General features: G+C 37.4%; 1 protein-coding gene across 2 annotated transcripts in view; it reads right to left on the bottom strand.

Annotated features, from left to right (window-relative positions):
* Window positions 1–2,251: 2,251 nt before the first annotated feature.
* GCFC2 (GC-rich sequence DNA-binding factor 2) overlaps window positions 2,252–11,402 on the bottom strand; it is a 46,443-nt gene continuing 37,292 nt past the window's right edge. For both annotated transcript variants that reach the window (XM_021699053.1, XM_044918519.1), the window contains exons 13-17: window positions 11,145–11,221; window positions 8,871–8,937; window positions 6,908–7,054; window positions 3,548–3,672; window positions 2,252–2,869 (exon numbers count right to left, since the gene is read on the bottom strand). In XM_021699053.1, coding sequence (XP_021554728.1) covers window positions 2,752–2,869; window positions 3,548–3,672; window positions 6,908–7,054; window positions 8,871–8,937; window positions 11,145–11,221 — 534 coding nt within the window. In that variant the 3' untranslated portion in view covers window positions 2,252–2,751. The remainder of the gene's footprint in view (window positions 2,870–3,547; window positions 3,673–6,907; window positions 7,055–8,870; window positions 8,938–11,144; window positions 11,222–11,402) is intronic.

Here is an 11,402-nt window from a genome sequence, read left to right as displayed (position 1 = left end):
GCTGATCTTCTGGGGGAGGGGGCCTGTTGCCGTGGTTCTCAAATGTCTTTGCCAGAGGCAGGGGCCCTTGCCGGTCCGGGCTAAGTCATCTGCTCAGGTTTGCTCTGGGGAGCTTTTGTTCCCTGCAAACTTTCTGTACAGCTTTGGAGGACGGGTGTGAAAATGGCGGCCTCCCAATCTCTGTCCTGGAGGAGCCGAGAACTCGGGGCCCCACACCTCAGTGAGCCCCCAGAGAAAAGCAGTCAATCACTCCCATCTCCCCAGTCTCCAGCCACACTCCGTGCTCACCTGGCCTGTGACCGAGCATTTCTATCTCTGGCACCCAACCCCTTGTGGAGTCTCCAAACCCAGCAGATCCCTGCGGTGTGCTCCCACGCTGCTCCTCCCAGGGAAGGAAGGGGAGTCTCCCTGGATCTGCTGGAAGAGCAGTGGCCTGACTGTGCCGTGGATCATGGTTTATGGCAGCCCCCAGCTGAGAGCCCACTCCTCGGCTCCGTCTCTGCAGCCGGCTTCCCCGCTCTGATACCTGGGAGCTCTGCCACACTCAGGCACCCCCTGTCTTTCTGTGACCCTGAGGGTCCTGAGACCACACTGTCTCAGCGAGGGTTCCACCCCCTGCTTAGCCACTGGAGCGACGTCCCTCAGTGGAGCAGACTTCTAGAAGTTCCGATTTTGTGCTCCGTGGCTCTATCACTTGCCAGTAGTGGCTGATGGAGGCTCCCTCCCCCCACCGTCTATCTTCCCCAATATTGCCTCGGATTCACTTCTTCGCACATCCTACCTTCCAGAAAGTGGTCGCTTTTCTGTTCAGAGTTGCTATTTTTTTCTTCAATCTCCTGTTGAGTTTGTAGGTATTCAGAATGGTTTGATCCCTATATAGCTGAATTCTTGGGACCAGACAAAGTTAGGTCTCCTACTCCTCCGCCATCTTGCTCCTCCTCTCACATGTTTTTGAATATCCTCGATTAGAGTATATGATGGATAAAAATCCTGAGATTCAAACTCCAAGTATAATGAAGCCCAGTATAATGAAATGTAGTTAAACTACTGGGAGTTTAATTCAATTTGTAGTTTTGAAAGCAGGTTCTAATATTTTCCATTCTACGAAAAGAGCAATCTCTCTGCCCAAATTAAAAATGTAGGGAACACATCCAACACATCTTTAATTAAAAATGCAAAAGTCTTACGGAAATTTCCAAATACACATTTTAATAAAAATTAGAAATTTCATATGCAATAAAAATCTGTCATTTATGTTAACACACACATATATTTGTGTAAGTAGAGAAAAGGCCTGAAAGGATAACATTAAAATGAAAACAGCAGTTACCTCTGGGACAGCAACTGTGAAGGAATGCTAAATGTCTCTCAGTAACAGTCTGAATTTTCTAGAAGAGATTCTATTCCTATATAATATGTGTAAAAGAAAATTTAAACTGTTCCTACTAGTGAATCACAAGTCTTCACTGCAGTAGAAATAACACATCAACCTGTTAAAATATACACAGCTCGAAAACTAGAGATGATAATGGCAGAAGCCACATGCTCAAATCAAATTTTTCCTGATTATCTTTGGGGCAATAATTTACAAAAAAAATTTTCAGGGTTGCTCTTGAGTTATTTAACAAATAGATTTAAGAAAAGATTTCTCAAAATGAGCATTTACTAGTAATTTTTTCAACTTCTTTTCAATTACACAAATATTTTACCAGGAAGTTTATCACATGTTCTGAGTATTTAAAATACCTGTTTCCTGTCTAAGCCTAACCCCCCCCATGACAAAACCCTAACAAAAGTAGTTAAGTACCTAACAAGTACTGCCTTAGCACACTAAAAACATCATACACAAAATTAAAATAAAAATGGCAATGAGGAAACTATAACATAGGATAGGCAAAACATCAATATCTTTAAAATATAAAGTTCTGACAAATCCATAAGATGAATGGATTATTTAAAAAAGCATTACAAATAGCCAAAAAAAACAAGTACTTACTCTCCAATAGCCAAAATTAATAATTAAAATAAGATTTTTTTACATCTAAATTTGCATTTAGTTAAAATGGTAATACCTATGCTGGGGGCGGTTTTCACTGGCCTCTGTTACACTTGTGTTGGCACAATATATTGGTGCAGATTTTTTTTTTTGGAAAGATTTTGTCAGAGCACAAGGAGGGGGAGCAGCTGGGAGAGGGAGAGGGAGAAACAGGCTCCCCGCTGAGCAGGGAGCCCAATTTGGGGCTCGATCCCAGGACCCTGGGATCATGACCTGAGCCGAAGGAAGATGCTTAACTGACTGAGCCACCCAGGTGTTCCTGGTACAGATTTCTGAAGGACAATTTGACAATCAGTAGTTATCAAAAGTCTTAAAATGCTTTTACTCAGTTAATACTTAGCAAATAATTCATTCCAATTAAGATTTCCACTTTAACTTATTTGTAAACAGTTAAAATGAAAAGAACTAACAGGTATTTTTATGGTGCAGTTCAGAAGATTCACCAAAGCCCAAACAGCAAGATTTCTCCAATTTCTCTCTTCAGCTGGAAACGTGAAAAGAATCAAAGGGAGTAAATTAAACTCTTAGTGCTCCCGTGTGCTTAACTGCTGCAACCACCACAGGGGGGCAGCCTTCATGATACCAGAAGGTAAGAAGGGAATGGAGGGATGGAGTCCTGCTCCACCCGGCCCCCAAACAAAGGAGGCAAGTGTCACTATATTAAAATCTCATGTTCGTACTTTCCTATAGTTTCTTCAAACTTCTTTAATTACTGATTTCAGATGGTCTAGGTGATACTCTTCTATGAAGGATTCTGCTTGATTCAAAGCTTTTATTTTCACCAGAATAGGAATTATTTCTTTGACTTCATCCCTGAAAAACAAGTTTGAGAGCCTAGTGAATCATTAGTTGTTAATCTGAAACAAAAATTTTAAACCCATATCTAAAATTATTCAGATATCTTTTCCATACAGTGTTCAAATATAGGTTATTAGGGGATGTATGCTGGCAAATTTTAATGTGAATGACTGTAAAAAGCAGTTAAAATCTATCATCAGAAAACTGAGTTACAGTGTGGGGCTATCAGCTTGGTGGGAGCCTCTGTGGGAACATTTACCTACAGAAATGCTACAAATCTGTGCTTTTTATTTAAAAAATTTTTAAACTTTTGGAGAAGTGGTTTACCAGAACATTACTGTACATTTAGTGGTGTTAAGCCCCTAAACATTTGGTGCTGTTAATGAAACATCCAAAACAGATTCTAGTTATTGATGGGAAACGGCAGGCTGCAGACCTGTACTTGACACCTGCTGAGATTTTAAAATGCTTATTTTGGAAGAGATTTACATTTAAAAATATGAACTATTAGGCATGAGGTGTGAGTATAAAGTAGTGATTCCAAAGCCTGCACATAAAAATATCTACTAATTCTAGAGTGGTAGTCTCCACAGACTTTTAAAAATAGAATAAAAGTACAAATCTAAAAATTGCTGAGTGTAAAACAGAATCGTTGAACTGTGCGCTTATGGAGATACAAATATGCAAAATTACCTGAATTCACTTCTAGATAATTTATGTGCACATTGCAACAAAAACTGGATGAAGTTTTCTAGCTGGGGAATAGACGTTCTCATGGCAGAGTTTTGGAACCATTTTTCTGGTAAATATGCTGCTATCTGTTAATTAAAACACACGGTCAGTTTTTAATAACAGTTACCTAAGGCCTTTTGCTAACATCAGTCCATCTCATTTAATCCTTTAGTTATGGTAGAATAAATTTTGAGAATTTTCCTTTGTCAAAGTTTATACTTCTTAAAAAAATTGTATTTTAATGCCAAGAGCTTAAAATAGACTATTCTTTATGATTACTCTCTAGGGGTATTTGTAATACTATACTATTTGTAATTCCTATACTCTATTCCTAAGCCATTAAATCTGTACAAATGCCATTTACAACTAAACACCAGAAATGCCTAGACACAGTCAACATAAATATAAAATACATTTTAGTATTATTTCATACTAAGAAATTGAGTGACCTAGCATATGATCTACATAAACAAATTATAGTTAAGGAATCCAGTAGAGGATTGTGAGATACACAGAATAAAAAAAATTATGGTTTTGATCCTTTAATACATTGCTTTAAATGTTCATGGCAGCATAGAGAGTCTGTTACATTCAATTTTTCTTTTGGGGGGGGAAAGCACCAACACCATTATGCTAAAGGTAAAACATGATTTTGGGGTAAGTTTTGGTAAAAACAAACAACGAAAAAAAACAAAACTTCCTCATAGCAGAAGAATAAAAGGAAAGAGAATGGGAGGAAGAAAAAACCTGAGATCACACTATGCAAAGAAATTCTTGGACAAATAGGTTATCCTACAGTTATTATCAAGATCAGTATTTATAAAAGTAAAAAGTTGGGAAAAATACACCACATACATTATAAAGTATGTTAAATGAAAGTTCTGGAATGTACTCTTTCAAAAACACAGTTGAGGAAAAAAGATTTATCCTATTCCTTAATCACCTTTTTCAGTTACAGAAAAAATGCAGACACACTGACTGCCTAGGGTAGAAATACTTATTTGTACATGCTTTTCTCTTGCTCTGTATCACATAACTCAATAAAATTTTCACAGAACTACCTAGCTTTCCCATAAATGATCACAGGATTTAAAGCCACACTGTCTTGGCATGGTTTTTTTTTTTTTTCCTTAAAGATTTATATTCATTTGAGAGACAGCATGTGTGTGTATGGGGGGGGGGGGCATGCAGAGGGAAAGAACCCCAAGCAGGCTCCTTGCTCAGCAGGGAGCCTGAGGCAGGGCTCTATCTCAGGACCCTGAGATCATGACCTGAGCCACCCAGGTGCTCCTTGGCATGGCCTTCTAGCCACAAGCTGTGGAGAGAATGTCCTGCTACTTTTCTACTTCTGATAGTAGACTCATGGTCAAAGGGGACTAAACTGAACCTGAAATACACAGCATGGACGATGAATTCAATTTTGGGGGGAAAATGTAATTTAAAACTATGTGATATAAAGACCATAGCCCAAAAAATCATGGCGGGTTAGGAATTGCTATCTAATGTCTTATGTTGTTTTTAAATTTATAAATATTTTTCCATACTCTTAAAAATGACTTATCTGCTGAATAGACAATGGATGGTTTTTGGATATTTAGGTTGTTTCCAACTCTCTATTATAAATAATGCTACAATAATATTCTTTGTACTAAAACTCTGATAAAGAAACAAGCCCCAAATAGTCCTTTGCTCCTTACAACAGCAAACCCAAGACTTTAACTGCAGTTTCAACTCATCCCGGGAATGTCACTTTTTAACAGTCAATCCCCAAATTTCTGGATGGGCGCTATAGTGAGGTCATCTGCATGACAAAAACCATGCCATTCTCTCCCCAGGAAGACCTTGTCCTGGCCTGAAATAATCCTTTTCTTTTGCTAATAGCTTTCTTGTCTCACCCTCTTTCTTAGGAAAGCCTTCCATTTTGTACAACTCCTGAGAGTATCTCTCTACTTGCTAGATGGAATGCTGCCTGATTCACAGATCCATCTCAAATTTACTCCACTGAATTTTTTTTTAAAACAAATCTACATGTGCATCTCTGATTTTTAACTTAGCAATTTTACTTCAAGGAATTTATCCTAAGTCAAGGGGTATGAACTTTAAAGGTTTGTAGCCATCATGCCAAAAGTCTCTAGAGTTCTATCCCTCATTCCAACAGCAAAGAGTGTTTCTCAGAACCTCAGCACCACCCATTCTAGGTGCCCCTGAAATAATGTGCTATTGTTTCCTCATTATGACAAGAATTAGGGGGGAAAAAAAAAAACTGGCCAGCATAACAGGTAAAATAATATCCTTACTATATTATTTTGCATTTCTCGGATTAGTACTGTTAACCTTTTCCACATGTTTAGAAATTATTTTTACATATTTTTTTGGTGAATTTCCTGTTGCATGTCTTTTGTCCATTTTTAATTGGAATATCTCTTTACTATAAAGAGCTTTTTAAAAAGATGGATTGTAATCCTTGTATGGCTTATAACTTTTCTCAGTTTTCAACTCCCTTTCCTTTAAACTTTTCATTATAGAAAATTTCAGACCAACACGAGAAGGAGTAAGTATGGTAACCACAATGAACCTATCCTCCAGGTTTAACAATTTTTTTTTTAAGATTTTTAAAAAATTTATTCGACAGAGAGAGAGAGGGAACACAAGCAGGGGGAGTGGGAGAGGGAGAAGCAGGCTTCCCACCGAGCAGGGAGCTGTATGCGGGGCTCGATCCCAGGACCCTGAGATCATGACCTGAGCTGAAGGCAGATGCTTAACGACTGAGCCAACCAGGTGCCCCTGATCACATAATCTTGATACCTTTTAAATATTTTTTCATTCACTGAAGTTTTCTACTTTCATCAAATTGCTTGCTTTATCATTTCGTTTCTTGCTTTTAAGTTCAAAAGGACTCCCTTACCATCAGATACATTTATCCTCTTAGTACAGTATTTTATGGTTTCATTTTTATATTTTATCTGAAATTTATACTGGTATTTAGTGAAAGTTGAGGATTTAACTTTCTTTTTATAAAGAGTTAACCAGTTGGCCCAGCTCCATTTATTAAATAATTTTTCTTTTCCCTGGTGATAATTCAAATCAGTATACTAATTCTTAAATACTGAGGGGGTTGGTTGCTTTTGGGTTTCTCGTTTATTAAGTTGACTTAGTACCAGTTTTAATTATTCTGTTAAAAATAGATTTTAAACTTTTTTAAGTAATCTCTACACCCAATGTCATGACCCTGAGATCAAGAGTCACATGCTCTACTAAGACAGCCAGGTGCCCCACAAAACAGATTTTAATAATTTTAAAAAATGATAAAATTACACTGACCTGGTCGCACTTTTTAACAACATCTGGCCCAGGTATGGCATTAAGAAGAGCTATAATAAGGTAACGATTTAGCAGCTTCCCTAGGCCTAGTTCTTGCAAGGTGTCATCTGGGAGGAGTCCATTCCAAAGAAGAATATTGTGGAAGAGCTAAAATAAAGTATCAAGTGAGTATGTAGCTGTTTCTCTAAAGGAAAACTGTAGTAGTCTCCAACAAACATAAAATGTTGGTCAAACTATTTATTTGACAGAGACACAGCACAAGCTGTGGGAGAGGGAGAAGCAGGCTTCCCGCGGTGCAGGGAGCCAGATGCGGGGCTCGATCCCAGGACCCTGGGATCATGACCTGAGCCGAAGGCAGCCGCTTAACAACTGAGCCACCCAGGCAGGCACCCCTGGTCAAACTATTTTAAACTCATTAGTAGAAGTATTAATTTTACAATCAATAGAAAACATTTCTAAACAAATAATTCTTTCCAACCTCCATATATTTGCTCATCCTATTTTTTTAGGACTATCACCCTCAAATAACTTCACTGGCGCCTTTCCAGATCAATAATAATCCTCCTCAATTCATACTCCCAGAGACTGGGGCCATCAGGTGCAAGACCACAGGACCCAAGGACTCATGAAGGACTGCTGTTAAAGCCAGTGCCACTATTACTAATGTGTGATCCTGAGAAACCGTTACTGCTCTGATATAGAAGATTAAAAAATATAAGCTATTCTAATAAAATATTGGTTGCCCTTCCTTCCTCTAAATCCATACCTTTCTGTGAATTTTATGGTGTTTTCCATTTTCTTTCCAGCACTATATTTATTACTCTACCATGCAATGCTTTTTTATGTTGCTCCCTCTTCCTGGAAAGTGTTTTCCCTGACTCAACTACATAACAAATATGGATTCACCCTATTAAAAAAACTAAGTTTGCTGAGGTCACCCAAGACCTAATTGTCAAATCCAGTAAACATTTTCAGTCCTTCTCCTAATTCCCTTGGGTGGCATTTAATACTTTGTCCTCACTCTTAAAAACCTTTTGCTTAGTTTCCATAATGCCACCCTCTTGTGACCACTCTGAGTTTCACAATAAATTCTAATGCTTCTTTGAAGACTTCACTTTCTCTGTCTGCCTCTTATGTCAGTGTTTCCCAAGGTTGTGTTCTTAGCCTTCTTCTCATGCTTCATCCCATCTCCTCAGAGGTTGTTATTCATGACCATGGCTCCAAATACTGCCTACATGTGGCTGACTCCCAAATCTCCAACTCCGATCTATCTCCTACAATTCAGACTCTTGTATCTATATTTTTCCCCATAGATATCTTCAATTCACCATCTGAAACAGACCTTTATCTTTCCTTCAAAGCTCTTCTTCCTGTATCCCCTCCAAAGCCCTCAAAGAATGTCACTGTAAGTTACCAAGTTGCCAAAGTCAGAAACTTGGCTAGTACCCTAGTCTTCATATGCAATTATCATTTAGTCATCAAATCCTTTCAGTGCTCCATCCTAAGTATCTTCTGAACCCAACTTTTTACCATCCCTCCCTATTACCACTGACTCTGCAACGACTTCATCCTTTATCTTTTAGACTAGGAGTTGGCCAACTATGGCTTGTGGGTTAAATCTAGCTTGCTGCCTGGTTTTGCAGAGCCGGTAAACTAAGAATGGTTTTTATATTTTGAAATGATTGGGAAAAAAAAAAAGTAAAAGGGTATTTTGTAACATGTCAAAGTTAGGACACTGAAATTTCAGTGTCCATAAGTAAAGTTTTACCAAAGCACAGCCATGCTCATTTGTTTACATATTGTTTATAACTGCTTTTACACTATAAAGGCCGAGAGCTGAACAGTTCAACAGACATTCAAAGCAGAAAATATTTACTATCTGGTCCTTTACAGAAGTTTGATAATCTCTGCTCTACAGTATACTAGATTTAAAATAAAAATAATTTGGTAGTTTTTTACTTACCTTTACACCTGACCAGAACTGCCTTTCTTGGAACTTGGAATGTGGTGATGTTTTGTTTTCTACAGTCCTAATTTGAAACCGAGACAGGACAAAATGCAAACTGTTAATCTTTCAGAACCAGAGTTTAAAAAACTCAGTGTTTTTTTAAACCAACAAATTAAACCTTAACACATTAACAGAATGTAAATGGAGTGCTCTGATGATATCAAAATTACAATTCCATGTATACTTTGATCCAACAACCCCATTTCTGAGCATGCCTTCTGGAGGTATACCTGCACATGTACCAATGGCGGGTCTATAAAATTATTCACAGCACTGCTGGTAATGGTTTACCACTCACATGCTCACCAGTTACACTACATTATATGAAGGCATATTATGCAGCTTAAAGAATGAGGAAACTACTCTGGTGATGACATGATCTCAAAGATGTACTAAGTCAAAGTAAGGTACGAGACAATGGTTACAAATGCACTTCCTCTGCTATAGAACGGGGGAGGGGGGAGAAATAAGATTATAGCATATATAAGTAATTCTAATTGCATGAGGAAATTATGGAAAGGTAAAATTACTAACAGTGATTATTATGGCATGCACGTACGTATGTGGAGGAGGAAGGGCAAAAACTGGATGGAGGGCAGGAGTGGGAGGGAGGAAGACCCCATTTTAAATATAAATTAAAAAATACATACTCATACTTTTGAACCATATGAATAGATTTCTTACTTAAACATTCTACAACAAGCCTTAACAGGGCATAATTTTTACATGTAGGTATCTCTTCACAATTTCAATTAGCCAGAAAGCTTAGAAGTTCCTTTCTTTTCTCTCCACAAAAGCTCTTCGATCCTGTGAACACTCACTGGATAGCTTCAGTTCATGATCCACTACTATAAACTGATGCCTTCTTAGCAAATGTATAAATATGCATCAAATACCACTTGCTTCATGATACTGTATATAGAATCCTGAAGATTCCACCAAAACTACTAGAACTGATAGGTGAATTCAGTAGTCACAAAATACAAAATAAATATACAGAAATTTGTTGCATTTCTACACACTAATAATGAAGTGGCAAAAAGAGAAATTAAGAAAACAATCCCATTTATAACTGTACTAAAAAGAATAAAATATCTAGAAATAAACTTAACCAAGGAGGTAAAAGACCTATACTCTGCAAACTATAAAACATGGATGAAAGAAACTGAAAACACAAAACACATGGAAAGTTAATTCCATTCTCGTGGATTGGCAGATCCAATACTGTTAAAATGTCCACACTACCCAAAGCAATCTAAAGATTTAATGCAATCCCTATCAAAATACCAACAGCATTTTTCATAGAACTAGAATAATACTAAAATTTGCATGGAACAACAGAAAACTCCAAATAGTCAAACCAATCACGAGAAAGAACAAAACTGGAGGTATCACAATTCCAGATCTCAAAATATACTACAAAGCTGTAGTCAGAACAGTATGATACTGGCACAAAAACAGACACACAGATCAATGGAAGAGAATAAAGAACTAGAAATAAACCCATACTTATATGGTCAATTGATTCTACATTAAAAAAAGGCAAGAATACTCAAAGGGGAAAAGACAGTCTCTTCAACAAATGGTGCTGGAAAACTGGACCACTTTCTCATGCCATAGATAAGAATAAGCTCAAATTGGATTAAAGACCTAAATGTGAGACCTTAAACCTAAGAATCCTAGAAGAGAGCACAGGCAGTAATTTTTTTTGGCAACAGCTGCAGCAACGTTTTTCATCTAGAAAAATGTCTCCCCAGGCAAGGAAAACAAAAACAAAAAAACCCCCTACTTGTTTCCTAAAGTAAATCCACAATTCACAGACAGTTTCTAGCTTTCTGTGCCAGGCACTGTTCTGAGCACGCTCTTCATCTTCACAATGTCCTGTGAGGTAGGCATTAATACCTCACTTTACATAGAAAGACACTGATGCACACAAAGGCCCAAAGTCAAATATCTAGTAATGGTAAATCTGGGCTCCAGTGTATGGATTTAACCATTCTGTGATGCCCCCTGCTATGTTCTTAACATAAAAAAACTGATGTCCAAGTGTGCTAGGTATCATACATGGCATATAAAAAGTGAGAAATATTTGGTTGAAATCCAATTTGCACCTTAATAGGTGTATGTATGTTTGAGAGAACACTTAATATAGTTTCTTTTGTATTACATTCTTAATTCTGTGTTACATGATTAGCTATTTCATATAATCTAGAAATCAACAGCTCTTACCTCTTTGGATACAGAGGAATAAAAACATCATCTTCTATTGCTTTCTTCATTCTCACAACAACGGATTTAAGTAAATCCTATTACACAAAAATGTAAAAGCATCAGTGATGGCCACAGGTAGAAGTCTATTTACCATTTTAAAAGTATAGTACAAATTTGTATACACAGAATCAGGTGTTAAAATAACTATCAATTAGGTACAAGAGAACTTTATTCACCCATATTGGTGCACACAGCTGTAGCTAGTGCATTCTCATT

Source organism: Neomonachus schauinslandi, chromosome 10 (assembly GCF_002201575.2).
Source record: "Neomonachus schauinslandi chromosome 10, ASM220157v2, whole genome shotgun sequence".
In the NCBI taxonomy this organism is placed as follows: Eukaryota; Metazoa; Chordata; class Mammalia; order Carnivora; family Phocidae; genus Neomonachus; species Neomonachus schauinslandi.
The sequence above is the reverse complement of the archived record's forward strand: the minus strand, read 5'-3'. Positions and strand labels throughout refer to the sequence as shown.